Source organism: Malus sylvestris, chromosome 16 (assembly GCF_916048215.2).
Source record: "Malus sylvestris chromosome 16, drMalSylv7.2, whole genome shotgun sequence".
In the NCBI taxonomy this organism is placed as follows: Eukaryota; Viridiplantae; Streptophyta; class Magnoliopsida; order Rosales; family Rosaceae; genus Malus; species Malus sylvestris.
The window spans coordinates 29,736,282-29,762,028 of record NC_062275.1 but is presented as its reverse complement, the minus strand read 5'-3'; the positions used below and the strand labels follow the sequence as shown (position 1 = coordinate 29,762,028).

The window sequence follows — 25,747 nt, the reverse complement described above, 5'->3', positions numbered from 1 at the left end:
TAAAATTCTCCAAAATTCTCAAACACTTTCTCTCTAAATTCTAACTTTCGCATCAGAGGTTCTTCAGCCAAAGCCCCCCCATTCATCATGGGCGCGTGAGGCTTTTGGCCTTGACCTAAGGTGTAAATTGTTTTGTAGGTGCAATCTTGTTCAAGATCAAGGAGGAAGAAATTTGCATCCACAACCAAGTCAACATAGATAAGTTGATTTTTTTGCAACAATTAGTTGAGAGATTGATGCCAAACAACTTAAATAATTATGCGTGCTTAGGACCATCCGCTTCTATGTTAAATTGTTTTATTTCATTTTTATTGTTTGTCTTACTGTTGAATAATATATTATGTCTTTACTTAAGTACTCTCTTTATTGTTTGTTTGACAGGAGAATGTTGAAAGTTGTTCAGATGCTGAACATGAAGATCAGTAGTGCATCATACTTTCATTTTGATATTACCAAATATCTGAACTTGTTAAGTTTTATTCGTGGGGTATTGCTTTTTTTTTCCAATTTAAGTATTGTCTATTTTTTTTAAATAATTTTATGAATGTTGAGAAATTTAAGACAATGGTTTGGTTAATTTATTAGTAACGATTACATACCTATTTTTATCATATTTTAATTTCAATATATAATTTAATTATAAATAGAATAATAACTTTTTAGATTGTAAAGTCCTCTCATTAATGTGCACATTTCTAACAAAAACGTTCCTATAAGAAATAACCATATCCAACGAAGCTTCATCGTCAGAAATATATATTGACACACCCTGTTTGTACCATACTTAGGGCCCCCGTATTTAGATCTCAAATAAATACTTGGGGGGCTCAAAGGTAATTATCTAATAAATGAAGGGGCAAATATGTAATAAGTGAAAAGCCCTTATCCTATAAAAGGACTCCTCACTCTCCTCATTAAAGGAGGTCAAGATTCAGGCCATGGGAAGAGAGAAAATAGGCTAGAGAGCACACTGCCTCTAGCCTTCTTGTATATTCACCATTCAAAATGAAACAATATCAACATCAGTGTGGACGTAGCCCAAACATTGGGGTGAACCACGATACATCTTGTGTTCTTTACGTTCATGTAGATTCAAGGTTGGATTTACGTTGTTCCAAGACCCTCTGGTTTTGTGCATCAACATTTGGTGCCGTCTGTGGGAATCGACATGAAAAACAATATCGGTTCTCTTTCATTTTTTCATCTCACCACCGTGAAACCTCACCACAACATCCACTGTGAATCTGCAAAAACAGAAGAACCCTAGCTACCACTATGCCTCACTGTTCCAGTGACCCATAGTTCCACCTCACCACCCCTTCCCTCCGCACCCCTTCTCTTTCACTCGACTGGTGGCAGTACCGGCTCTATGTTGCGACGAGACAGTCGAGATTGTGACTCCAGACGACACCATTCCAGGTTTGACAGAGAACCCAGTCTCAAAAGGTCCTAGAGGGGTGAGAAAGACGAAAAAGACAGAATCGCCAACAAAGGTAATTTAGAAAATGGGAAGTAGAGTGACCAGGATCAGAAGCACCGCCAGAGGCTGTAAGATACACTGCCACTTGAATCTACATTAACACCTGACTCAAAGGTGGAAAATGGGGATTCCAAAAAAGAATCCGATAAGAAACCCAGTGGACCTCATAGAGCAACCAAACATCTTCAGTCATTTCTGTTTCTCTCTTCCATTCTTCAAATTCAACTCTCAGTCTTTTCAAATCTTCTGAATTTTGAATTGGAATTGCAACAATTGACACTGATAGCATATAGGTTGGAGTGAGGCAACCGAATCGGGGCAGCAAGCGGGCTCGAGCGGAGGAGAACCAGGTTCCAGCAGCAGCGACCCGGGCATGGCACAATAGTTCCAACTTGTGGCTCAGCTGGAGATCATGAAAGTAGCCGAAAAGGATGAACAGTACGCCTTATTTGTCTATAATACTTGCCGAGACGTCATCCGCCACCTCTTGGGTATGAGAGTTGTTGTAGCTTACCGGAACAAAACAAAGCTTCTTAGGCAAGGGTTTTATTACGTTTTGACAATAGGGTCCGGCCAGCAAACTCTCGGGGAAGAGTACTGCGACATCACTCAAGTTGCCGGAGTGCTGGATCGATCTTTGTCATCTGGCCTTTGCCATGGTAGTCGGACATGGATTCTGGACAACTGCGGCCGCATCGATATCTCGTCGCCAAAGTTTTAAAAGTTGCAGGAAAGGGAGTGGGAAACAAAAGCAAAAGTAGAAAGCCAATGAGCTAGAAATGTAAGTATGGGAGATCATTGCAAGCATCCAATGCAGTTTCCTCAGAGTCCATGGGCATCGGCCACTAGTAAAGCGAAAGTAGAAAACAGAAAGCAGAAAGCAAAAGTAGAAAAAGGGAGGAAAATAATGAAAAAGGAAAAGATGTCTAAAGATGGAGAAAAGCCGAGGAAGTGGAAAGCATGGCACACCCATACCCATTGTCATTGATGAATATTTTATTAAGTTGTCTTCTGCAAACTGGAGCAATTATTGTATAGTTATACTGATGTGTAAAGAAGGCAACATAAAAAAAAGTATGTCCAGTACTTCAAAATTATTCAACAGCCTGCCACTATTATCACCGACCAGGTGATCAAAAGTACGTCCAGTACTCCAAAATTATTCGGTAACCTGCCACTATTATCACCAACCAGGTGATCAAAAGTACGTCCAATACTTCAAAATTATTCGGCAGCCTGCCGTTATTATCACCAACCAGGTGATCAAAAGTACATCCAGTACTACAAAATTATACATGAGCATCACTCATGTCAATCATACATAAACATTCATGAGCATCACTCATGTCAACATTCATGAGCATCATTCATGTCAACATCTATAAGCATCACTAATGTCAATCAACATAAACATTCATGAGCATCACTCATGTCAATCAGCTTCGAAAGCTTCATTTACAGAGCTTTAGCTTCGAAAGCTTCATTTACAGAGCTCTAGCTTCAAAAGCTTCATTTACAAAAGCTCCAGCTTCAAAGCTTCACTTTCAAAGCTTCACCTACAAAGCTTCAGTGCATGGTATACAAAGACTGCCTCCAAACAACCGCCACTTCGACCCATACATAGATTGAATTTGAAGTCTCCAGCCAATAGACTCTATTGACTGAAGACTTGGGGGACTACACTATGTACCATATATTGGGCTTCCACAACTGGGCCTCATGAAAAATACTTGGGGGACTTAGCCCATTATTTATGTACTGAGGAACGAACCCTTATTTTATAAAAGGGACTCCCTCACTTTCATTAGAGAGCACCCATTATTCATGTATTGAGGAGCGAACCCTTATTTTATAAAAGAGACTCCTTCACCATCATTAGAGAGAGACTCTTAGCCAATCACTTATGTATTGAGGAGCGAACCCTTATTCTATAAAATGGACTCCCTCACCTTCATTAGAGAGCATTGCCGCCTGTTGAGCAACCGCCTCGCCGTGAGCATCACTCCTAACCCATCACTTATCTATTGAGGAACGAGCCCTTATTCTATAAAAGGGACTCCCTCACCATCATTAGAGAGCATCGCCGCATGCTGAGCAACCGCCTCGCCACTAGCATTAACTCTAGCCCATGATTTATGTATTGAGGAGCGAGCCCTTATTATATAAAAATGACTCCCTCACCTTCAACGCCACAAGCCGAGCGAACCAAGGTAACATAAGCCACAAGCCGAGTAGCCTCGCAACATGTGTTATTTCTAGTTGAGCATTATTTCACATTGAGCACCGCCTCATATCAAGTATCAATTCTAAACGACATCTAGTTACTTCGGCCCACACATGGACTGAATTTCAAGTCTCCAGCCAAAAGACTTTCTTGACTGAAGACTTGGGGGACTACTGTTTGTACCATATTTAGGGCCTCCGTATTTAGACCTCGTATAAATACTTGGGGGACTCAAATGTAATTATGTAATAAATGAAGGGGCAAATATGTAATAAGTGAGGAGCCCTTATTCTATAAAAGGACTCCTCACTCTCCTCATTAAAGGAGGTCAAGATTTAGGACATAGGAAGAGAGAAAATAAGCCAGAGAGCACACTGCATCTAGCCTTCTTGTATATTCACCATTCAGAGTGAAACAATATCAACATCAGTGTGGACGTAACCCAAACATTGAGGTGAACCACGATACATCTTGTGTTCTTTACTTTCATGCAGATTCACGGTCGGATTTACATTGTTCCAAGACCCTCCGATTTTGTGCATCAACACACCCCGACCCGGAATGTCTAATAGGACTCCGAATCTAGCTGTGTTGGCCGACACCTGGAAGGTGACGAAGCCATAAAGTGTGTTGATATGGAAAAATGTGAATAAATTCAAACGTGAGAGTGCTTAAATACCAAAGTGTACCGGTGAATGGGATTGAACCCACGTCACACGTGACGTTAGAGCATAAGCAAGTACAGAAGAGTGAATTAAGAATCGTACCCTCGAAATAATCTCCAATACCAAGAATCGCCACCAATCTTCGACGATAAGAAAGCTCATCTAATAAAACTTGGAGGGTGAAGACAAGACAAAGGTGAGTGGTCCTGTAAATAAAATTTTAATAGAAACCATATAAAACATTATAACCCCTCGCTACAACACCTGTATAATTTCCAGAAAATATCATAAATATACCACAAGACAGTATCTCGTCAGCAATATCAAATAATCATGTGATTAATAACTCATACTAGTACGCAAGTCAGAGTCACCTATGGTGACCTGTAAGACTTACCCATATCTCATCACATATTTCATCACATATGCTAGCTTATCGCATATTCATCACTTATGCTAGCATATCGCATATTCATCACATATGCTAGCTCATCCCATATTCATCACATATGCTAGCTTATCATATATTCATCACATATGCTAGCTTATCACATATTCATCACATATGCTAGCTTATCACATATTTATCAAATATCCTAGCTTATAAGTTGGAGTCACCTCTAATGACCTGTATGACTTATCCGTATCTCTTCATATATCTCATTAATCATTGCTAGCATATAAGTCAGAGTCACTATAGTGACCTGTACGACTTTATTTATAGCTCATAAATCAATCTAGCTAGAGTCACCTTAAGTGACCTATACGACACTAACCTTGCACATGAGTCAGAACCACCTATAATGGTCTGTACGACAGGACTGGATGTAAGTAAGTACGCTCAAGTGCTACGATCATGTGAAGATTGTGCGAATAATCGTGGGTCACCTACGAGTCAGAACCACCTATAGTGGTCTGTATGACAGGACTATGCACCTACCTTGGATCCAAGGTAAGCATAAGGTGCGGGAGGTGAACATCACATGAATGACTGTGCCATGGCCACGGGCGGGAGCACTAACACCAGCGTGTAGGTTTATGAGCTCTTAATGCATCTTAACATAACATATACGATTCATGAGCAACCCGCAAGACGGTGTCGGGGTTGCTTAAGACATAATATAGTCATGCCATAACCCATCATGTCAACTAATACCATAAACTTACCTAAACTTACTTGGGTGTCCTAAGTTCACCTTCGCGCTTCCAAGCATTTACAATGATTACATACAGGTAATATACATATGAATATGCCATGATGCAATCAAAATTCAACCATAGCATAGTATTCCTATATATATAATATGGCATAAAAGGCATAATCCGTAACGTCCTACTCCCGAACTACTTATTTTCGGACATAATTATCAACAATAAGCCCAACTAGATACTAGTTTAATTAACTATCATTACTTACGTTTCCTTACTTCAAATTCCTGATTCTTCATACATTGATTTGTGACCAATATTTAACCACCAAATCATAAGGTTAAATCTTATATTTTCCACCAATGTCCCTCACATTACTCAATTCCCTAAACAAGGCATTGTCTCAGTTATTTAGTCTCATTTATTGTATGGCTACATCTAACGTCTCGTTAGACTACCTACGTACCCTAAATAGGGATCAAGCCATTTGTAGTTCACAATAATTAATTGTAGGTAACATGCATAATTAAATGTAAAAGCGTTTGAGGAACTATCAATTATATACCTATGATAAAAGGAAAAGACTCACTCACCTGGAGTCCACGCTATGATTCTCTAGCATGCGCATCGAGGCGTCTTGAATGATTAGCGCCTAGAACAATTATAGAATCACATCTCAGAACTCTTATCAATAGAATACAAAGTTCACATAAAACACATCCTCAAGGACATTCTAAAATAGTTTGAGACCCATTGACCATAAGTTAATCGTCGATCAAAGATCGACGGTTGGGTCTACAACCTTGTAAACTCGCTCCAAAATATCCACATATCAGATTTCCAATCTGAAACTTCCAGAGATCCACATTATGCTTCTAGAATAACGTACTAAAATTTCATTACAATCCAACGGTCGGATTTCCGTCAATTGCCAAAACTAAGTGATGGTTAACATTTATTTTATAAACTTACAAATCCAATTCGGGATGATCCGTACATCAGATTCCTAATCTGTAAGTTTCTATGATCCTCAAATATTACGTATTATAATGTATTAAAGTTTGGTGAAAATCTAATGGTCGGATCGTCGATTCAAATTTTGACCTATTCACTATCGAAATGAAACTAAGCCCAAATAATGAAACTACATCATATGGATATCAATTATGAACCCAGGGTATCTAATAGTACTTAAACAAAACATCATTGGCCCACAGGCCACGTGCCACCGCACGCGCTGCCGTGGGTGGCAGTCGGCCGCCTTGACTTGCCGAAAAATTCAACTATTTTTTAAAAATTCTCAAAAATTTCAAAATTGAAGATCTCAAAGAGTAGAGTAAACTTTATACCTATGGCCAAGTCCAATTTGGCCTAGAAAGGCTCTAATTTTGCTAAAACCGTACGAAACCCTAGAATTGGTTGTGATTCGATTTGACCTCTAAACTTGCTTCGACGCCTCCACCACTACTTGGGCTTTGTTCCTAGGTTCTAGGGGAGTGTTTTGGTAGTGGTAATTGAAGGAAAACGTTTCAAAAATGGGTGGATTTCGAGTAAGCTTCCCGCGGTACCCATGGGTGTTCTTCGTGAAATTTCTACCATTTCATGCAAATTTTGGTTAGAATTGAATGTTGGGATGTGGTGAGAAGGTTTGATGGTGGTGAATGGGTGAAAATCACCTAAAAAACGGGTGAGAATCGTCAGAAATCACCCCGGGTCAAAACTGGGTTTTTGGTTGTTCGAAGGCCACGAGAAGAAAAAATGGGAGGGGGGCTGAGAGCTTCCTCTCTCCTCCTCATTGGTTGCTTCAAATCTCCCACTTTTCTAAAATATAATTACCTAGTTTCAAACGTACCGTTATAGTTCGGACTCGCGAACGGCTTTTGCCTATGCGTTCGTACCAACGAGTACTGCACAAATACGCTAAAATAATAAGTCATACGTTCCTCTAGACGATGGTCAATGGAAGTCAAAGTCCTCGCCTTCAGGGCATTTTCGTCAATTCACACTTTTAAAATTTATAAAATTGTAAAATTTGGGATGGGTTGTCACATATATTACCAATTGGGATGTCTCCATTTCGGCTCATCTATGGGAAACCATGTCATCTTCTGGTTGAGTTAGAGCATCATGCACATTGGGCCGTCAAAACATTCAATATGGACATTGATGCCGCTGGAATCCATAGGAAATTGCAATTGAATGAGCTTGAGGAGATTAGGAATGAAGCTTATGAGAACGCTCTCATTTACAAGGAGAAAACCAAGGTGGCCCATGAAAAGATGATTCGTGGCAAGACGTTCTCTATAGGGCAGAAAGTGTTACTCTTCAATTCCCGTCTTCGATTGTTTCCGGGTAAGTTGCGTTCTAAACGGATTGGACCTTTTATTGTTACTAATGTTTTTCCTTATGGTACAGTCCAAATTCAAAGTTTGAATACGGGACATGAATTCAAGGTCAATGGACACCGTTTGAAGCCTTACTACGAGACTTTTGAGGAGCATGCCATGGAGGATATACCCCTCCATGTTGTTGGCCCTATTGAAGCATAAATGGAGGCATCGTCCGGATGGAAGACGTTAGGGCAAGCGCTTCTTAGGAGGCAACCCATGTATTCAAATAAGGAAGACCTAGGAATCGCTCCACAATCAGATTTGCGTTCCTAAACCCTTCTCTTTACTGCATTTATCTTGCCATGCTTAGTTCATTAGTTGTTTGTTTGCTTATGTGTGAATCTATGTTTGAAACATTGAGGACAATGTTTGGTTTAAGTGTGGGGGGGGGGGTAAACAAGTTGTTTTTACATTGATTTTCGTCGGAAAGGAACATTGGGTAGAAAAGAAAATAAGTAAAAAAAAAAGAAAAAAAAATTATTACAAGAATGTGCAAACAAATAGGAGGGAGCCTTCATTAGTCAGGTGGTGCCTCAATACTAGACGGAGCTCCAAAAAGACAAAGCACCAAAGTTTGATTTTTCGAAGCCTCAACACTTGGTGAAAATCCAGATAGCAAAGGCAAAAGTTGCCTCTGTAGTAACGCCACAAACCTTTGATGATCACTTTGAATTCGAACTTCAGACTCTTGCAGCTGGTCAAGCTTTCTCTTCATACTCGGTGAGTAACTAGTTACGAGCATGTGCAACTCTTTATTCTCGTGCTTAAGCCTTCTAATCTCTTGTCGAAGACTAGCCACCTCAGCCATCAGAGACTCAACCTGACGAGATCGAGCAAGAAGGCGTTGGCCCATGTTTGATACTTAGCCTGCAAATTGGACGCTGAAGGCCAGAGAGTCCTGAACAGCAAGCTTGTCGAACAGCTTGGAAAACATCCTACTGTTCTTGGAGTGAGAAGATTTCTAGCAACCACCATAACGGTTATATCATTCTTCATCATAGAGTCCTCAACTGTAAGAGAACCATTAGGGGATAAGAAAGATGGATGCCAAATGTTGTCTAGAGAAGACATGTCAATATCGTCCCCGACATTCAAGTCAATACGACGGTTGGATGGGCAAGACATTTCCGAAGGTGTTGAAGAAAAAGAAAAGGTTGGACAAATCAAGATCTCAGAAGTGCAAGAAGGGAGCTTCTACAGACGGCAATTCAAGTGTGCTTTGGAAAGTAATGCGTGCCTCTATAAAAATCAGAAATTGAAGACACGCCTGCTCAGAAATCGAAGGGACGATCCTTTCTAAAAAGCTGGGCCTGCTTAGAAACTACGGGCCGATATCCAAATTTCAAAAGATCGACTTTTCCAGACTTGTCAGCACTTTTCACACGCAACCTCAGCTTTGCGGAAATTACAGGCAACTTTGTCAAAGATTTTTGACAAAGTTGAAAACGCGTGAATCTTACTGTTCAATCGCCCAAAGGTTGCTGACAAGAGTAAAAGAATAGTACCTCTACCGATTATGAAGAAATTCCTATAAATGTCAACCTTCACCCTCTATAGCAAGGCAGACTTACTCAACCTTTCTTCATCTCCGAGAATGCATTCCCAACGAAGCCTCTCGAGTTACTTAGTGTTCCTCATCCCCTGGAGTACCTCTGCAAACAAGTCATCAAGAGCAAAAGTATTTCATATTCATGAAGGTTGAAAGCAAGAGTATCTCATATCATGCTTTCTCCCTGTCCTCTTCCTTGTCTTTGTTCTCACCTGCGGGACAAGGAGAAAGAGAGCAATCAGCCAGCACTTGGTATCAATCTTCCAATCTGGAACCGACTTGGAACCCCTTCCTGATTGCTTACCTAGCATTGCTCTCGAGTATTCATCTTCAACTGCTGATGTACTTCCGAAAAAGATGCCACATCTGCCTAGAGAACAGATAAGGCAAGTGAAAATGATACCTTGAAGTATGTGGAGACAACGTGCTAATTCATCATCAACTAAGTTGAGGATCACTTGCCATGTGAGACTGCTCATGGTCCGATTTCCTTCAAGATGAAGTCTCATTTTCCTTGCTAAGAAGCTCCCCAACCCAGTTCAAGAATAAACTTGTGGAAAGATACTTCTTCAAAAGAAAAAGTACCTCATATCATCAGAGTCGAATGTAAATTTATCTCATGGCATGCTTTTCCTTTACCCTTGCTCTTGACTGCGGGACAAGGAGAAAGAAAGCAATCGGTCGGCACTTGGAAAGATTGAACAAAGAAACAAACCATCACCTTTACCTCGTGCCTGCCTGCCGTACAGAAGAAACAAGTCGAGAAGAATGCAGCATGGTGAGCTGTAACAAATCACTATAGCATGAAACCCTTCCCTGCACAATCATATAACCCAGCAGAAGGAGTCTGAGTTGAATCTAAGAGCTCGAGAAGTTTCAAAAACATTTTAACGGCACCGTCACCAAAGAGAAAAGCCTCGTCGTACAATGCCATCAAATCACCACCACCAAGGAACTCTCATCTTCCTTGCTCAGAACTCCAATCCAGTTCAAGATCAAAGCTGTGGAAAGTCAACAAGCATGACAAAATACGTGTCGATTAATTCACTACCAAAGTCAAAGATCATCTACCACATGAAGCTAAGTTGTTACTCATTGTTTTGAAGTGTTTTTAGTATGTTTTGAAGTGTTTTAATGTGTTTTAAAAGAAAAATACAAAATTTGAAATAAAAAAATGTTTTGAAAAACCCAAAAAGAGTTGTTTTTGTGTGTTTATTTGTGTCTTAGGGTACCTTCCAACACAATGATGAGGATTTGGTTTTTAATTGCATGACTGTTAAGGAAAGTTACAAACATGGATGGAAGTTTGATATGCTCTTTGGTTTATGCTTAAGTTGTAGTTATTGTTTACAAATTCACATGTAATCACAAAGAAAAAAAAATCAGTTTTTGTAACATGCTTGAAACAAAGAACTCAAACTAAAGCTACAACCCTGAAAGACTTGAGCCTATGCCTTATTGGAGAGTTATTAATTTGTGATTTCTTGTTTTCTAAAGTTGTTGCATGATCTCATTATTCTTTGCTTGGTTGCTACTTAGAAGGCGTTTCATCACTATAGTTCCAAATACTATAACTCATACCCGTCTCATTCAAAGCATGACATTGAATTGCATAACACATAAACAAGATGAAGTTGTTAGTTAAAACCAAAACCAAAAGCCTTACCCTTTGCATTATGTTTTGTAGGCTTAAACCCCGTTGAGCCTTGTTTAGCCTATTTTCTTTGTTAGCCACATCATCCCTACCTAGCCTAGAATAGGACTATCCATACCCTTTTTCTTAAGGCATAGCGAAGCATGACTTAGAAGGAATTCCTTTTGATTGTCCTTATGCAGAAAAATAAGTGTGGGGGAATGGATTTTTGTGTGTTGTGTGCCAAGAAAAGAAATAAGGTACAAAAAAAAAAATAATTATTTAGAAAGGAAATCTCAAGTGTTGGTTGTTGAAGAAAAGGTCCAAAAGTTTGGATCCCTAAAAGATGTGTGAATCTTTCCCTTTGTGTTTAAAGTTGATTTCTGCATGCAAAAGTGAATTCTAAGTATCAATTTCATTACTTTGCGTACTATCGCTTTAAGAACGTTTGTTTATCCTTACCTTTCTTTGTTAGCCAATACCCTAAGCCCTGTTACAACCCTTAACTTCTATCTTAAGTGTTAAGTGTTTCAATATGTGGAGTTTGGGATTGGTATGAGCATATGGTGCCCCTGGTTCTCACGTCTAAGTAGTGGCATTCCATTCATGAGATCATATTTATGCAATGTATTAATAATTCCAGAAAGTGCCTTCTTTGTTATAATTATATGTGAGTGCTAGTCTAGTCTAGATGTTTACATCAATCTTCTCACATATACCTAGTGTAGGGTGTGTAGTTAGAAAATCTGTGTGAAAGTAGAGTGCATATCCGATAAGGAATTGAGTGAATTCTCTAAGGCATGTTACTACATTCAAAACATTGTTTTAATTGATTAAATGTAAGCTAGTAAGTGGTGACTGCGATCAAGTATGTGCTCGAGGGTAAGGATGGCTAAAATCTATGTGAGTAGTGATTTTTAACATGTCATGTTTCATTGGAAATCCCTGAGGCGATTGTTGGAAGGTTTAGGTTGCTTGTTTCCTTTGTTTGTTTTGCTCGAGGACTAGCAAAAACTACGTGTGGGGGAATTTAATAGAAGCATATTTATGCGACTTAGTTAGCTTGTTTCTTGGCATTTATTTAGTTAGTTTCCACTTATTATAGTGATTTAAGCTATTTTCGTGTGTTTGTAGGTTCAAATGACAAAGTTGGCAAGAAAGTGTAATTTGGAGCATTTAGGAGCAGTTTTTTGCCAAGATTGGATAGCTTATGCATGGAGCAAGATGGATGGATGAATTTGAAGTCAAAAGAGGCTAGGATCATGCTACAAATCTGGAGAAACAAATGCAAATTGCAAGAGTGGATTGTGCACTCACTTAACCCACCAGAAATTGAGTTAAACAAATCTCTTACCTTTGCAAAGTTGAGTCCATCCTCTCCCTATAAATACCCATTGCAGCATCCTCATTGAAAAAAGAGAGAATCCCCCATTCACTATAACTCACCTATATCCATCCACCACCAAAATTCACCACTCAACCTTCACCCAACTCTTGTGCCGCAACAAAGAGGAGAAGGAGGACCCTTGGAGTGCTTGCTATTCAAGTTTGGATTGCTGGATCATTCTTAGGTGTAATCTATCTTTTGATTTCAATGTTTAAGTTTGTTTATCTTTGTTTTGTGAACATGAGGAGCTAAACCCCTTTTAGTTAGAGGTGAATTCAAAGCCATGGACATATGTTTAATATGAATTGATTCTTTTCAGTTATTGTTTCGTAAAACATGAATGTGATTTACTTATCTAATTGATTGATAACTTATTCTTGTGTGTTGATTAAGGATGCATACTTAGTTTGCATGCATGAATCTGATGCTAAATTATAAGGGAATTTCACCTAATCGTTATGAACTTATAATTAAAAGTAGTGGAGATTGCTAGTCACTATTGTGTTAAGTAGATTCTTGGCTAGAGTATCATGCAGTTCATAGTTACAATAGCCTTGTCAATGCTTATGATTTCCATGGAACTTAATGATCTTTGAATGTATCTCTATCATGTTGTTCATATAGGGAACTTGAGAAGAATAATTTGGTTGCGATGTGTTGTCCATTCAATTCAATAAATTTAGGGAAATCTGAGAGTTAATTTGTGCATTCACAATTAATTTGGGGAATTGTCATTCATGGTTTAAAGAAACAATACTAGAAATCAATTTATGTTGCATATGTTTCATGTGTGGAGAAGGATCCTCTAACTAGCCTATTTCACCATTCAATTCACCTGATTTCATATCTCGTTTACTTTGTTTTTCAATCTGTTTAGTTTTACTTCAATTTCGTCAAAACCAAACCCCCTTTTCTATTTGGTGTTTTTAGGTCAGAATCTGTCCAAACTAGGTTCTTTAGAGTGTTTTGAGTTAATATAAGTTAGAATTAGTTCATAAACATTGTTTGAGTCTTAATTAGTCTTAAAATTGTCCAAATAACTCCCTAGAGTCTGTTTTGAGTCTAATTGTTAGTATTGTGCTGTTTTGAGTCTTTTAAGTGTGTTTTGAGTTAGTTAAGTCATAATATGTTTTCTTTTAGTCTTTTTAGTCAAATTAAGTTTTATTTTCGTCCAAATCACTTGTCAGGTTAAGAATTGAGTCTTTTTAACTTAGTTTTGCCGATTTGAGTGTTTTAAATCAGTTCAAAGTCTATAGAGTATAATCTTGAGTGTTTTAAGTCTAGTTTAGTGTTTTAGAGTTTAATTTATATAGATTAGTAGCCCTAGTTAATCCCCGGTTTAGAACGATCCCTACTTACATCTTTGCTACAATTGTCATCAATAGGGTTTAATTTGTGTGTTAAGTTAATTTTCACATCAATGGCTAGTTGGAAAAAAAAATATTTCCAAGGGGACAATTTCCGACGCCCAACGAGGGCTTTTTCCCATCGGAAATAAGTATTTACGACGGCAAAATGCCTTTTTCGACGACATGTGACCCTCGCTAATGACACTTCATTTTGTAGTGCTATTGCTGGATTTGTACTATTAGAGACTATGCAGATTTCAATGTTGGTACAAATGCAAAGTTGAACTATTTATTGAACTTCAAATTTGAACTATTTCTGTATCATTATTAAGACATTATTTCTGAAACTTTAAACTGTAAAGATCACTATTTATGAAACTGTAAAGTGCAAAAATATATTGTTTATTGAAATGTAGATTGAAATAATTTTATTATTGAATTAGAGGAACCATGTGTTCTTGGTACATCTTTGATTGCTTTGTGTATCTTGGTTATGTCACATCTTCCAATTACAGGAACCATGTGTTCTTGTCCACTTATTGTCTTCACCAGATTAGTGTGAAGACAAATTCATAAGAACTTTGAATTAGTTTTTTGTGAAATTTATAAGACATAATTCATGCTTTTAAAAATATAGTCCTTATTTCTTACCAAAATAAGGGCAGTGCATCCGCTTGTTGTTGTTGATTCTCTTCCATTTTTCTTTTTTCTCTTCTTTGATTTGTCAATCATTTTGAACAAGTAGTCTCTCACTCCTTTTGCCCAATTATATTTGCTGATTTGGTCCAATGCTCCACAAATTGTTATGAAGCTCCATGTGATGTATGTTCCAGAGGTTGCAAATAAGAGGGATTGGATGAGATGCGCACATATGATGAAAGTAGCAGCTTTCGCCCATTCAGGAGTTTCATCTTGGAGTGATTTTTGGTACACTTCAAGAATGTCTTTCTTTTTCACTATTTTTTGTTCTGCAAAATATGTTTTGACAAAGTTGTCCTTTATATTCTTGGTGGATTTGTCTGTGTTTGGTAGTTCCACTCATTTGTTGTTCAATCCAAAGATTTCAGTAACATCTTCACTTGTAATTCCTCTTGGTTTATGATCTCTGAATTTGAACTTTTGTTGCTTGGAGTCATAGCATTGTCTCAAATCCATATCAGATTTCTTTTTTCTTTGTGTTGCAATGATGTGATCATCCATGTACAACTTAATGAGACTCCAAAATCGTGTCTTGGCCAATTGATCGCAAACATCCTTGCATTCTTCAAGCATCAGTTTGTACAATTCCATTGAATTTGCAAACACAAAAACATTGCATCTGTATTGCACATATGATGTTGGAGCTCCTTTATTCTTTTTCTTATCTAGACTCTTTCTAGCAAAAGTCTTGATTCTAGGTTTCTTGGCTCCCAACATCTGTAAGAATAAACATAGTTTAATTATTACAACTATTTTTGTACCTATATCAAAATATTCCACAATTTTTATTATGAAAGTGAACTATGAAACTACACTTATTCCAAATTCATATCAAAATATGTTACACTGTTTATCAAACATAACCAAAATAAAACTATGTTATTTCTTAAATTAGAACAAAAGTACACCAAAGTACTTGTGATACTAAACTAAAAAACTAAACTATTTAATGATCTATATTTGAATAGACCACACTCTTTATCAAAGTGAAATAGAAAACCGCACCTTTTTTTTTTAATCATAGTGAAGTAGAAAATTGAACTATTTCTTAATCTATTTCTAAATAGATCACGACTAGAAAACCACATAGATCCTGGATGCACAACAACATGGTCACACTATTTATCAATCAAAATAACTTAAGAGTACTTACCAAACTTAACATAAAATACTGAAGTATTGATGGATCTACATCAGAGTAGGGCATGCTATTTAAGAAAATGAACTAAAACACCACACTGATTATGGATCCATACTGTTTATCAAACAGAAACAAAAAAACTATACTGTTTGTTTCTGGAACCACTAGAATAGAATGTTGATTGTATTTAAGTTATTTAAGCAATGTAACCAACATATAAGGCAAGAAAATACTATTTTAAAGTTAAAAGAGAATAAGCAGTTATCAAAGTGAAGTAAAAAAAAAAACATTTTGCAGAGAATTCGAAGCATGCAAACTTACATATTACTGTAAAATCATCGAGAATATCAGAAATTTTGTGGTACGTACCTCTATTTCCCAATTTTTTTGTTTGCTTTCGTCTGGATGCAAATCAGAATAATCTGAACTAGAAACATAAGTCATTTTTTAGAATCTCAAGCATGCAAATATACATATGTAGTAAATCAAAGTAAAAAATCATCAAGAATATTAGAATTTCTAAGTTTGTACCTTTTTTTTTCTTCAGTTTTTTGTCTTCAAAAGTAATTTTTGGTTTGAGAAATTCCATATTTGATGTGTAGATAATTGTTTGAAAACTTGAATAGAAGTAGAAATTGGTTTGAGAACTTGAGGTTTCAAGCAATGGAGGTTTAGATTTTTTTGGTGCGGTTTGAAGAGATAGGTATGCTGATAGTAATGGCGTTGGAGGGATGAGTGATTTTTGGATTTGGATGAGCAATTTAAATTTTTTAAATCTTACGACTTAAACTAGACAAAGAGATCTAAAAAAAGGGAGTCGCAAGAGAGGGAGAAAGAGGAGAGAGAAGGTAAGAAGGTAAGAGATGATTGAGGGAAAAAGAAAGAAGAGAGAAGATCATATGAGATAGAGAGGAAGAAGAGTGAGAGAAAGAACCGAGAGAATAAAAATAGTGGATTGAAGGAGATGACGAAAAAGGTTATAAAAAAAAGAGGAGAGAGAAAAAAGAAAAGAGAGAAATAGATTTAGAGTGACAGAGGAGGAGATAGAAAACATAAATGAATGAGTTTAAGTTTAAAAACTCTAAAAAGTCACTTTTCATGTTTTTTAAGAATAAACTATATTTTTTAGTTAATTTTGAGTTTAGTTTTTGAAAATAGTTCTATTAAACAAGTTTTCAAGGCCTAAAACTCGAAAATTGTTTTTGAGCTAAAAAAATTGGATTCAAGTAGAGTACCAAACAGGGCCTTAGTGATTTAGTATTTTCTGAGCAAGCTAAGAGCTGGTTTGGTATTGCTGTGCTTTGAAAAAAAACTGCTGTGAGAATAAGTGGCAGTACTGTGAGAATAAGCGGCTGTGAAATAAATCAGCAGAGTGTTTGGTAAACTTTTTTGTAAAAGTGCTTTTGGAAAAAAAAAAAAAAGCAGTCTGATAGTGAGTCTTTTCATTAAAGGAGCACTATAGCTCCGTGTGCTTTGAAAAAAAACCAGTTTTCCAAAGCTGCAAATATCAGCTTTAGCTTTTTCCTTTGATTTCAGCTTATTTTCACAGCAGCTTCCAAAATAAACCCTTTTTTTTTTTAGTTTACCAAACACCTAAAACTCTCACAACTTTTTTTCATGGATGTTTTTTTTTTAAGCACCTCACTCCCAAACCACCCCTAAAATCGAAGGACCACAAAAACCAACGATTGAAACCAACTGGAGTAAAAGTTGCGACGACCTGAAGCAGAGATTTTTTAGACGAAAAGGATGTAAGCTCTGAGAGGGACCGAGAAGCAAAGATTCATATGAGAGAGGGGAGAAAATATAACCCAAACAAAAGAGCACACCATGACCAACATGTGGGCTTGGCAAAACCGTCTTCTCATTGTAGCAAAAACAAATACAACCAAGAAAAATTTTGAAAGGAAGTCCAATTTGGTCACTTAACTATTCAATCAATAGCTACCTAAAAAATGGCCAAAAACAAACAGCCAAGACCAAATAAAGGGCATGGCTGTAATTGCGCTGTACAAAAAAGGAAGCCAAATGGGAAAGCAGCATCAAAATCGAGGGCATTTTCGTCACTTCACTATTCATGAACAGTAAACAGGAGATTGGGTTTTAGTATAGAAATAATTTCTTTTATGAGATGTGGACACATTATTAATAAAATAATTTGATATGAAAATTACGTGTATTTATTTTTTCAAAATACACGTGTAGTAAAGGTAGACAGACTTTTCATCGGTCGGTGTGGAGTCCATGTAATTATGGTGCACCATACTATACAAGATTTTCCCGAAGAAACACCATAACCTTAACCACCGGCGACCATCTTTCTTGAAAGAGTACTCCCAAATTCCCAATTATCCCAAACCCGAACATCGAACCAGGCGCTCTAATTCTTTGTAGTTTCAGACGATATCATTCTCCCTCTTCTCTTCAAGTTCGAAACTCAAATTTAAGGTATGAGGTCGATTTTCAGATTTCGAATTCAGGGAGGGGTTTTGTTTAATTTCAATATCAGTGTGGGGGTTTTTAGAGGGGCTTCAATTGAATGGGGTTTGTTCAATTTCAATTTCATTTTCGGGTTTCAGCTTAAAATTTTGGCTTCAATTTCATTAGTGTGGTTCTAATTCTATTAATTTGTGAAACGTAGGGTTTTCTGTTCGAGAAGGGGTTGGCCTTTGAATTGGGGTTATTGCGTTGGTTGCTGTTACTGGACCGGCCGGTAAAAAAAATCCCTACCCTTTGCTTTCTGTGAATATATTGGTTTCTGGCTGTGAATGTGAATTGAATTTTTTACGTTGACCTAACAAAATTGAAGGAAAAAAAAATTACTTTACTCATATATTAAATAATATATATGCACTGGAATAGGTCATGAAAACATTCAATAGAAATTCAAGGTATATTGTATACCCTTTGAAATTTATAATTTGATGAAAATCCGTATCCATGAGCTCATAAACATAGTACACATCCTTGAACCTTGTCCTGTGGATAACCATCATAACATCTTTCAAAGCAATCACATTCTCATGCCCGATATGTTAAGAAGCATCGGCTCCCGAGGAGTCATCAATGCATCTATGCGGTTGTCAAACACAATATTGATCTTCTTGATTGCAACTTACTCGTTTGTTTTCCTATTGATGTGGACGAGGTCACTGCACCATATGCTCCTCTCCTTATCAGTTTGACCGGATTGTGCTTGGTGTAAACCTCAAACAATGTTTGCCACATTCAGTAATAATGCTTGCCCCTTTGCCTAATGATCTACATGTTAAAAAGTGGAAAACTTATGACCATTTGGTAATGATTTACAAAACCGACTTCTGAAATATGTTTTGGAAAGTGAAATCGACAAATTGAAATTTGTATTTTTAATATCTGACAATGTGTTTGGTAGCTTTGTCCAAGAACAATTATCTGAAATGACAATCGTAAAGACATGTAGTGTAGCAATATCAGAAAAATGAGAAAACTGTAAACATACAATTTGGCCCAATGATTATTTTCAGCCTAAAAAATACTCCTTTCTTGCATAGCACAGGATTTTGAGAATCGATCAATCTTCCTATTTCCAGGTCTTTAGATCAAAGACCTTAATTTGTTTCTTGGGAATTTGGATTCTTCAGATTTTTTATTTTTTGTTTTGGGGAAAAGAATTGATGGTGCAGTTGATGAAATCCGGAGATCTCCGACCAGAACTCCATACAATGCCGTGTACAGAAAAGGTACCGGTGAAGTTGGAGATTGAGGATTCTTTAGAAGAGGAGCATGGTCCGCTCAACAAACGTCCTAAACCCTCTCCTGCTTTTCAAGAGGTTCAGTTTTGTATCTTGTTTCTGTCTCGTTTACGTATTTTCATTGCTAATCTTTTATTTTATTTTATTTCCTTTTGCTTTTTCTATTTGTAATCTGGACCGATCGAAGTTTTCTCTATTTCTCTTTTGATTTTGTATGTATTATTCAATCAGAAATTGTGGTTCCCAGAAATTATTGTTTCTGCTTGTGATATGCTATTGTCAATAGCTTAGTAAGTCTATAAATTTTGTGACATTAATGATTGAAATTGTTTCATAAGATTGTAGCAATCTTTTCGGTCTCTTGGAAAATGCATGGGAGGATTATATGTGTGATCTTTATAGTCCATAAAGTCTACCATTTTCTTATCAATTATTGATTTATTAAACTCGTGACTATTAATTGGGATGTAAATGTACAAATTTGAGCTGCCTTAGGTATTGGGCTGTAATATAATATTTTGAAATTTGGCTTGCTTGAACTTTGATTATGTTTAGCTGAAAGATTTGATTGTTTCCTTTACTTTGTATAAATTTGGTTTTGTTTTGAAGTATTCTCTTACTGGTTTTTTTCTGGCTGAGTTGCAGAGGAGTGTTGGGGATAATGCGTTTGCTGTTCAACCGTCACAATACTATCCACTTGATGAGCCTAGCCCTTTAGGTTTGAGGCTGAGAAAGAGCCCATCCTTATTAGAGTTAATTCAAATGAAGCTTGCTCATGGGAGTGCTTCTGCAGCTGGAGCGACAGAGAGCGAAAATCTTAACTCTGGAGTTAAAACAGAATGTAAAGCAAATGCTCCATTAGGGATGGTGGATAAGCTGAAGGCTTCGAATTTTCCAGCTTCACTTTTAAGTATTGGGGGTTGGGAGGTACTCATCTTCTCTAGTTTTTAAGTTTGTATTTTGGTTTATTGAGTGGATTTGTTTGGCTAAAAGTTTCTGAAACTACTTTATTTGGTTGCAGTATAAATCAAGATATGAGGGAGATTTAGTGGCGAAGTGTTACTTTGCTAAGCATAAGCTTGTTTGGGAAGTTCTCGAAGGTGGTCTCAAGAGTAAAATAGAAATCCAGTGGTCAGATATTATTGCTCTGAAAGCAAATTGTCCTGATGATGGACCTGGTACTTTTACTGTTGTGGTAATGTTTATGTATTTCCTTTCCTATGTTCTCTGTATGTTTGTGTGTGTGTGTGTGTTTACCAACATTTTAAAAGGCAAAGGCGAAGCCAAGGCGTTTAATGGATAGCCGTGTCTAGGTGAAAGCCTTGAGGCCTCACGGGACCTAAAATTATTAATATATATTATATAATCAACAATAGAGTCGAAATCAAACATTATAGAAGAAAAATAAAAAATAAAATTTCTTCACTGTAGGTGAGAAACCCGTTATTTAAAAAAAAAAAAAAATAGAAAGAAAAAAGCCCCAGCTGACGCCTCAGGCGTCTAGGCGAGTTTAAGCCTACTCCCACTGGGCAGAGGTGTTTTCCTCATCGCCCCACCTTGAAGGCCGCCTAGGTGCGCCTCAAGGCTCGTGTTTTAAGACACTGGTCTTTACCTATGTTCTCTGTACTCAAAATTATTATTTCGTGTCTGAATTTTTTAACCTAGTGGTCGCTTCTGTTTACAGTTGGCTAGACAACCCCTTTTCTTCCGGGAGACTAACCCTCAACCTAGAAAGCACACATTGTGGCAGGCAACAGCAGATTTTACTGGTGGACAGGCTAGCAGTTATAGGTAAAATTCAATTGGTGGTTGCGATCCTTACTCTAATGGTTCCTTGGGAAAAGGCTTTAAATTTATTTTGGCTGATGTCACTTTTTTTTTTTGTTTTTGTTTTTTTTATTTTTTGAGTACATTGATATTTTTACACTAAGAGGAGGGAGAGTTCGGCTAAGCCCCACAATGGGCGGCCTAATTTGGTATCAAATTCGTCATCCACGAGATTCGAACCTAAGACCTCTCACTTCTAAGCGAAGAGGAATACCACCAGACCGTAATGTCACTGTTAAGCTATAAAGTTCTACACACCTTTTCTTTTCTTTGTTCATGTGTGTACACTCGTACTATGTTTTCCCCTGTTCCTTGCAATTTTTTGTTTATCTTTTGGATAGTCTCATATATTCTTTAAGTCTGGGGCCTCAAATCTTTTATTGGCCGGTGCTAGTGGTTTCAGGTATATGTTTTCTTAGCCTGTGGTCTCAGATAAAAAGAATGTATTATCGATGATCCCCTTTGGTGGTTAATTGTTGAGTTCTGGTGACACTCTTGTTTTGGTTTGTATGTTTATCCTGTTTTTAAGTTGGGTTTCCACCTACTGTTGACAAATAAACTCTCTTTGTGCCAATACTTGTCCAATTGCCAAACTGGGGCATGTTGTATAACAGGCAGTGTGGATACTCCTTTTAACTGTTAAATTGATATTTGGGACATGTTTTCAAGATGTTCAGTCTATTTGAACATGCATCAGCCATGTTCAGGTACAAAAATTGATGCTGCGACATTTATGGACAAACTTTGGTGTTGTGGTTTTGTAGGGAACATTTTCTGCAATGTCCTCAAGGATTATTAAACAAACATTTTGAAAAGCTTATCCAGTGTGACACACGACTTTGTGTCTTAAGCCGGCAGCCAGGGATTGTTTTGGAATCACCATATTTTGAACCACGCTCTTCTGCTTTTGAAGATCCAGGCGAATGCAAAGGTCATGGTTTTGGTCAACTGGGGAATGGACCAAATGGTAAAGGTTCGTCTGTTGCTGGTTTTCAAGATATAGCATCACCATCTGCAAGCCAGTCATCTTCTTTGAATATTGACCAGCAGGATACAGCTTCTATGGCATTCGAAAATCAGTCCAGAGAAGCGCCTTCCCCCAGCTCAGGTATAATAAACGAACTTGGCATTTATTGGCATTTATTTCTAGCACATTTATTTCTAGGATAACTATCATCTTTTTTTCCCTTTTGGCTTCTTGTTTCTTGGTTGTCATCATGTTAAATAAAACTAGAATTTCTTTTGTTTGATTTTACGGTGCAATTGGTTACTTCTTGAATGTCTGGAGTACTAGGTGTATATGTGGTCCTTATTTTTATTTCTTTTAATCATTTTAATTCACAAATTGTGGAATGCAGAGATTTTAGATTTCCAAAATATTTCAGGACTTGGCAGAAGTTTTCTTTTATACTTGTGAAGTCATTTATAATTCAAACATTGTTTTGGGATTTCACTGATGCTGATTTGGTTCGTAATCTGAGTTCTGGTATGATGTTTATTATGCTTATTACTGCAATTCAGGTTTAAAGTTATGTTTTGTTTTTTTTATTTTTGTCTTCTGTTTTGACGGGTATAGTTTTTCTTTCAAGCTTTAGGTAAATTTGGCACTTATTGTCGTCTATTAATTACTAAATCACTGATTGACCTTACCCTATTAGTTATGGATGCTCATGCAATGGAAGGAAATGGCAGTTCGGAAGCTGTTGATTCCAGGGAGGACAGAAATTGGGAGCAAATAAAAGTACCTGGGCTTCACTCATCAATGTCGATGAGTGATCTTATGAGTCACATTGGAAACTGTATTTCAGAACAAATGACTTCTGGAAATCCGCCTTCTGCCGATCAGCAGTCAGAATACCAGGACATGCTAGAGGACATTGCACAATACCTGCTGAGCGACACTCAATTTACAACAGCTTCGGATGAAAAATCGCTCATGTCAAGGGTCGATTCTCTTTGTTGCCTTCTGCAGAAGGAACCCGCTGCAGCTCATACAAAGGTTGATGGTGATAGTTACGTTGAAGGATCAGGTAGTGGAAGGGATGTTCAGCCCAATCACACTCCTGATAATAAATCTGGAGCTGTTATCAAGGACCCTGAAGACGGTGTTTCTGACGGGAAGAAGGCACCAGGAATGTCAAGAAAAGACTCCTTTGTGGAATTGCTGTTTCATCTGCCTCGGATTGCCTCGCTTCCCTCACTTCCGAAAGTCTTGTTTAACATTTCCAAAGAAGATTGCTAGAGTCAAGCTAGCTAGATGCCTTGTTTTATCCACAGTACAGATTGGGTAGAGAACTATTGTTCTCGCTTGTTCCCTTTTACAAATGTAGAGAGAAAAGATATGCCGGAGGTTTAATGTTGTTTGTTGTCCTGTCACCGTAGCATGCATAATCTTGAAAAGTTTCAGGATTTGGAGATTTATATTGATGAAGAATCCTGATGGTCTCTCAGAGCAACTCCACCTATGTAGCCTTCCCCTTGGCAATACACTATTGAATCCACCCTTTTGAACAGTAACTCCCTTAAATGAATAGTAACTGAAATTAATGAACAGTAATTGTCATTTGCATCTCCACCCTTGGAGCCCTCCCCCCGGCAATAGGCAATAAAATATTAGTTTTTTTGTTTGTTTAAATAATACAAAATAAAATTATTTGTAAATTCGAATAAGATTTTTTAAATTGTTCTCGTTGAGCCACGTGTCATTTTATAAAAACAAACAATTATTTAGCGATGGATTTCGATAAGATTTTTATCCAATGTCATCGTGTCACGTGTCGTTATTTTTTGAAAATCTTTGACGATAGATTTTAATCAGATTTTAACTTCAACCTAGCTAGTGCACAATGCAACATCTTCAAGAAGCGACCAATTCGAACCTGCATCAGTAGTCATTTTGTGGAAAAAAAATTGGATTGAAACTTTGAGAGAAAGATAGGAATTTGATTGAAAGTAGTTGAGAAAATATGAAATTGTGGTGTAAGGTAGATGGAGAAGAAGTGGTATTTATAGAAAAGTGAAAACAATTTTTTACAAATTTTTTTCAGATTTTTTACAATTTTTTTCGGATTTTTTACATTTTTTTTAATTTTTATTCAAATAATTAATCTCTGCCGTTGGATTTAAAAAAATTTGAATTCCAACACACCAGATTGTGCCACGTGTCACAACGGTAACTTTTCTAAATTTTAAAACTATTTATTTTATTTTATAAAGCATATTAATATCAACCGTTGATCTCAGATCGAACGGTTGATATAAAATCAACTTTTTTTTTTATTACCGTTGCAAATCGGACGGCTCTTATGAAATAGCCGTTGGGATCGAACGGACCGTGGGAAGCCACGTGGCTTCCCAACGGTCACTGACGCCGACCACTTGCGCCTGTTAACCTGTCGGGCGACGCGCCCCCACTCGCGAGTGAGGGGCACGCGCCTGACACAAAAAAAATAAATAAAAGGGCCGGACCCAGCCCTTGCGTCACGCTGACGTCACTGGGCTCGGGCCACAGGCCTGTCGATTTTCCACGGGCCTTGAGCTCGGGCTCTCACCCTCACTCGGGCCCTTCAACGCTGGACTTGGATCGACCGGCCCTCGGGCTCCCACATGGGGCCTGTCCCCCGTGCAACTCCAATGGCTGGACTTGCTCTCATTGTAGAAGTTCACTTGTTACGGTAAGGTTGTGCTCGTTCTTGTTCTCGTTCTCATATTATTCCATGGGTTAATCCACTTTTGATTCAGGGCATCATAATCTTTTTAACTGTTTTTATGGTTGTATAATGCAACTTCGATTGAAATAAATAATGAAGCAACCCACATACATTAACTAGTGGTCGATGAGTTCAGATAAAAATGTCACTGGCTCTCAAATAATTCTTATTCGTCGACCTGTTTAGGGTTTACACATTTTATACTTTATGTTGTGAATAATATGTGGATAGCCCACATGAATAGTCTGTTACTATTTATGCACATTTTTTTTCACTATTCATTTGTGGAAATATTGTAAAGTGATTAGTATTGCTACCACTGTTCTAAAAATTCCGCCTAGCGCCGCCTAGGCCCCAGCCCACCGCCCCGATTAATGCCTAGGCCCCAGCCCACCGCCTAGACCACCTAGGCACCTGCCTAGCCTGCCTAGGCACCCGCCTAGCCTGCCTAGCCCGCCTAGGCAACCGCCTAGACCCGCCTAGGTTGCAACTCACTTAGACAGAAAATACATAACTTTCATTTTGCATTTTGTTTTTTTCCAATAAATTGTAAGAGACTTGTTGCATACTTGAATGAACAAACATTATATCCTTATTTCACAGATTTTCATTATGTTCCAATACTTCATGATATATATGCATTCTATTTTGTAGTTTATGATGAAATTATATATATTTCAAGTAGAAGCAGACACTTATTTACTTGAAATATGATAGATTTACTTAAATCCGCCTAGTCCGCCTAGGCTCCCGCCTAGCCGCCTAGGCGCTAGGCCCCAGCCCGCCGCCCGACTAGCACCTAACGACTTT

General features: G+C 37.6%; 1 protein-coding gene and 1 pseudogene across 2 annotated transcripts; one reads left to right on the top strand and one right to left on the bottom strand.

Moving 5' to 3' along the window:
• Positions 1–14,136: 14,136 nt before the first annotated feature.
• Positions 14,137–15,242, bottom strand: LOC126609271 (uncharacterized; annotated as a pseudogene).
• A 2,679-nt stretch (positions 15,243–17,921) lies between these two features.
• LOC126607342 (uncharacterized) lies at positions 17,922–23,784 on the top strand. 2 transcript variants are annotated; one of them, XM_050274891.1, is made up of 8 exons: positions 17,922–18,114; positions 18,308–18,379; positions 19,318–19,478; positions 20,046–20,327; positions 20,422–20,595; positions 21,085–21,191; positions 21,992–22,335; positions 22,886–23,784. In XM_050274891.1, the coding sequence occupies exons 3-8, from the start codon at positions 19,323–19,325 to the stop codon at positions 23,467–23,469; spliced, it is 1,647 nt and encodes a 548-aa protein (XP_050130848.1). In that variant the 5' UTR covers positions 17,922–18,114; positions 18,308–18,379; positions 19,318–19,322; the 3' UTR covers positions 23,470–23,784. The 2 variants fall into 2 exon arrangements, with proteins under 2 accessions (XP_050130848.1, XP_050130849.1); XM_050274892.1 differs by lacking the exons at positions 17,922–18,114; positions 18,308–18,379 and having other exon boundaries at positions 19,290–19,478.
• Positions 23,785–25,747: the final 1,963 nt, after the last annotated feature.